This window comes from Tupaia chinensis, unplaced genomic scaffold, assembly GCF_000334495.1.
Source record: "Tupaia chinensis unplaced genomic scaffold, TupChi_1.0 Scaffold000159_1, whole genome shotgun sequence".
Classification (NCBI taxonomy): Eukaryota; Metazoa; Chordata; class Mammalia; order Scandentia; family Tupaiidae; genus Tupaia; species Tupaia belangeri.
Genome location: NW_006159630.1, coordinates 6463013 through 6467749, shown reverse-complemented (window position 1 = coordinate 6467749; position 4737 = coordinate 6463013). Strand labels below are relative to the sequence as shown.

Here is a 4737-nt window from a genome sequence, read left to right as displayed (position 1 = left end):
AGGACCCCCACCACTCCCGGGCACTGAGACGGACCCCTCCCCGCTCCTCGCCAGGGGCAGCTTGGTGGCCGCCGAGTGGAGAGCAGAGGAGGGCTTCGTGGAGTTGAAGACTCCCGCGGTGAGCGGCGGGGCTCAGGGCAGGGGACCCGCCTTCTCGGTCCTCCAGGCTCTTTCGTGACACTTGCTCTGCGTCCCACACAGGGTAAATTCTGGCAGACCATGGGCTTCTCACAGCGGGGCCGGCAGCGGCTGCATCCCGAAGAGGCTTTATATCTGCTAGAGTGTGTGAGTGGTAAGGGGTTGGGACCCAGGAGCGGGAAGGATGCTCTTCCTGGAGAAGCATGCTCTAGTGCATTTTCGGAGAGCTTGTAACCGGGCCTCTAGAGCCAGAGAGAAGAATACCACCCAGGAAGCGGGGATCCCGGGCCAGATTAGCTGCTGCCCCCCTCTCCTGGCTGGTGTGTTCTTGCTGTGATGCTGGGAGGTGGGGGTGGCAGTGGGAAGCCAGGAAGTTGCCACCTCTGGCTGTGGCCCTGCAGGGAGGGCGCACAGCTGAGTTGTTGGGCCCACTTCCAGGGCTCTCTCCAGCTCTTCCACCAGGACCTGCCGCTGTCCATCCAGGAGGCCTACCAGCTGCTGCTGACCGAGGACACTGTGACTTTCCTGCAGTACCAGGTACCTGCCACATTCCCCTGGGAGAGGAGCCGCCTGCCCGCCAGTCAGTGAACATTGACAAGCACCTGTGAGATGCTAGCCACTGTCTTGTGCGGGGGCTACAAGATAGATACTGGCAGTGCTGTGTTGAGGCTTCTGTTCTAGTGGTGACACCTGGGTGATAAACAAATGGACCATTTTTCCTAGGAGGTGGCTACTAGGTAGAGGATAAAGTGAGGGGAAAGCGGTAGAGGTTGGACTAGTCATAAAGGTGATAGGGGCGTAGCCCACATTAGGGCTGGGGTGGGATTGCAGTGAGTGACCAGAATGGAAGAGGACCAGTAGGTGGTGTGGTGGTTGCAGTGCTAGATTCCCACATGGCGGACTGGTTCAGGTCCTGGACCTGGCAGCTTGCTTTCTCACTTTCTCTCTAGTGAATTAGAAAAAAATAAGTAAAATATAATAAGTAAATCTTTAGAAAGAAAAGAATAAGAATCTCAGAAGCATTTTAGAGAAGGAATGCCTAGGATTCTGTCCCCGGATTGGATGTTAAGGTGTAAGAGACTCAGGGATTGCTCCCGTGACTGGACGAGCAGTGGGTGAACCATGGTGTCACCTGGAGGATGGGACCAATCAAAGAGCTCTATTTTGGGAAAGTTTGTTTGACGTGCTTTTTGAATGTCCAAGTAAGGGTGTCAAGCAGACACACAGCCTGGAGTGTGAGGAGAGGTCAGGTAGGGGCATCAACGAGGACACCACTAGCATGTGGATGGTATTTCAGCATGGAGCCATTGAGGAGTGTGGCTAGAGAGGAGGCTGGCACCAAAATCTGGGGGCCCCCAATGTGAGGAGGTTGGGGGACAGAAGGACCAGAAACAGACAGCAGTGTTTGGCAGTGCTGGAGAAAAACCAGAAGTGATGTTGCAGAAGCTCTTTTTTTAAATTTAATTTGCCAGAGGGCCCATGCACTCACCTGAGAGATAGAAAGTGAGAGAGCACCCATGGGGAATGATCATCTGCTTCACCCCCTCCGGGGTTTGGAGCACATGGATATAAGTGCCTGACATGTTTCTCAGGATGCTGGGTCCAGGACTCTTAACCATGCACTCAGCCATGTGGGATCCAGCTGCCCTAACCACCATACCACGGGCTGGCCTGAGGTGTTGTAAGGAGGAGGTGGCCCACTGTGTTGCAGGCTGCTGAGACAAGCAAGATGGGGTGCGTGCATCCCTGTGGTGCAGTGGACGAGGGTGAATGCGTAGTTCGTTCATCCCTAAGGGCTGTCCCCTGTGTGTAGAGGTGTTGGTGGGCAGGCGCTCACCACCTTCTGCCATCTTTTTACCCAAATTGTGGACAGGAGCTTCACTCTAGCAGCTTTAGTACCAAAATGTTTTAGTACATAGCTTTTTTCTGGGTCCATAGTTACCAGCTTTTGGGGATTTGCACGTAAGAAGTTGTTAAACATCATTCGTGCCCAGAGTTAGGCATGTAAGAGGACAGGAATTCAGCCTGACACCTGACTTTGGGGCTGGTGTTTATAATGGAGTGTGGTCCCACCAGTCTTGGGTTTGGAACCTGCGAGTGTACCAGAGGGGTAAGGGAGGGGTATGGGGAATGACCTATGTCTGGACAGAAGAGTAGGCATTTCCCAGAGTGAACCTCTGAGCTTTACTTTTTTTTTCTTTTGAGGTCTTCAGCCACCTGAAGAGACTGGGCTACGTGGTTCGACGATTCCAACCAAGGTGAGGCCCTCTGCCTTTTCTCTCCCACTTGTTCTGTCCTGGGACCTGGCTGACTAACCCCAGTAGACAGCGGCCACTCCTCAACTAGAACTTCAGCTGGAGTGCGCCCCCGGACATGGCCTGGGGACTGTTGGAAGCACTCGAGAGGCATGTTGGGATGGATCCAGATCATTGCTCTTTATCTTGGGTTATCCGATTGAGACCCGTCTTCAGAAAATGATGGAGCGCCTATAGCTCCCTCTGAGCATGGAGCTGTACATACATGGTGTCTGGCACTTCATAGGTATGCAGGCAGGTTCAGATTTTTTACGTCAGGTTGTTCTTTCCTTCAGCTTAGCAGTCCAGCATTGCCAAGCGCCACAGAGACCTGGAGTCTTGGAGAACTGGGACAGCCTTTGCCGCTACACAGCACATCATAAAAGCTCTAGGACAGGCATATCCTTGATCTCCTCAAAATGGAATCTGGGGAACCAGTAGTTGGCATAATGGCTATGTCGCTGGACTCCCACGTAGTCGACCGCAGTTCGTGTCCTGGACCCGGGCGCGTGTGCGTGCGTGCCCAAGATCCTGAGAGGAGAATGGAGAAGAAGGGATTGCGGCATGACCATCCCCCCTGGGGGGTGATTTCTCGCTTTCTGTCTCTATGTCTCTCTCTGTCTGGCGAGCGCACGCGCCCTACAGTGAAAATCTCTCCAAAAAAAAAAAAAATGGAATCTGTGCCCAAGGAAATAATCACAGATGCGTGCATAAGTTCCCCTGCGAGAACCTTCGTTCATTCAGCAGTTCTTACTGACCACTGTGTGTGCCAGGCCCGTACTGGTTGTGGAGGGACAGTGGAGAAGAATCATTCCCCACAGCGTTTGCATTGAGTAGGGAGCTGACACAAAGCACCAGCGCTTTGCAAATCAGTGCACTTGGAAACAATCTGAGGTCAACAGTGCAGGCGTGCTCACACCAGTTAGCGTTTATCCCTCAGAGCATGCTGTCCAGTAGGGCTTTTCTTTAGTGATGAGAATGTTCTCTGTGTTGTCCAGTATATGTGGCTTATGCCACTGTAGAGCTGAATTCTTAATTTTATTTCATTACAGTCGATCTAAGTTTAGCTTAGCCACTTGTGGCTAGTAGTTACTGGGTTGAACATCACAGCCTTAAAACCTAAACAACGCATTAAGCAGGGAAGCATGTGTTAGTAGAAGAGGGCATGTCAGGACGGGCAGGTGGCGTGGTGGTTAAGGGTGCTGGACTCCCACATGGCCAACTGTGGTTTAAGTCCCGGACCTGGCAGCTTGCTTTCTCTCTCTCTCTTGCTCTCACTTTCTGGTCAAATTAAAATAAATAAAGTAAAATGAAAAATAACTCTTTTTTTTTTTTTTTAAAGGAGGGGTCATATCTACATCACTGAGTTTAAAAATGGAGATTGTGGGGCCAGCAGGTGGTGTAGTGGTTGAGGTGCTAGACTCCCATGTGTCTGGCCATGGTTCGAGTCCTAGACCTGGCAGCTTGCTTTCTTACTTTCTGTCTCTCTCTCTCTTGCTCTCTGGTCAAATTAAAAAAAATTTTTTTTAATTATTTAAAGGGAAAAAAGGAGATTGTAAAGCAGTATGTAAGTACAGTGCCATTTTTGTCAGAAAAAAAAAAAACAGATTAGGGGCCAGCAGGTGACGTAGTGATTACATCCTTGGACTCCCACATGGCCGACTGTAGTTCGAATCCTGGGCTAGATGGCTTGAGAATCAACACTGGCCATGTGTGTGTATGTGCCCAAGATCCCAGGAGGAGAAGGGATTGTAGCCTGGCCATCCCCTGGGGGAAGATTTCTCACTTTCTGTCTCTCTATCTCTGTCTCTCCAGAGAGTGCACGTGCCCTATAGTAAAAAATCTCTCTTAAAAGGAAAAAAGAAATGATAGCATTAACAGTGGTTATTATAGGTTTTTTATCTTTTTAAAAATTTGTTATAGGGTGCAGGTGTTTGGGGCGTGGGTAGGGGTGGGAGAGAGAGAAAGTACTCTTCAGGGGCGATGGCCATGCCACAATGCACCTGCCTCTATTCTCAGGATTTGGGGTATGACACATGTGCACCCAGCGTGTTCTTCAGGCTGCAGCGTCCAGGACTCCAAGTGTGCAGCTGGCCATATGGGATCCAGCCGCCTTCATTGCTGTGCCTCCTGCTGGCCCTCGTCTTGGTTTCCCAAGTTTTCTAGCTCTTACTGTTTTTTCACACTAGTGATTAATCATTTACTGCTGATTTTACAGGAGCTCTAGTTCCAGTGAGCCTGTTCAAAAGTACCATTGGGGGGGGGGGGGAACCAGCAGTTAGCGTAATGGCTATTGCAACGGACG

General features: G+C 50.9%; 1 protein-coding gene across 1 annotated transcript in view; it reads left to right on the top strand.

Annotated features, from left to right (window-relative positions):
• TSEN54 (tRNA splicing endonuclease subunit 54) overlaps positions 1–4737 on the top strand; it is a 16629-nt gene that overhangs the window by 7889 nt on the left and 4003 nt on the right. Inside the window, exons 6-9 of the mRNA XM_014586677.1 lie at positions 3–118; positions 202–285; positions 577–675; positions 2344–2396. Of these exons, the coding sequence (XP_014442163.1) occupies positions 3–118; positions 202–285; positions 577–675; positions 2344–2396 (352 nt within the window). The remainder of the gene's footprint in view (positions 1–2; positions 119–201; positions 286–576; positions 676–2343; positions 2397–4737) is intronic.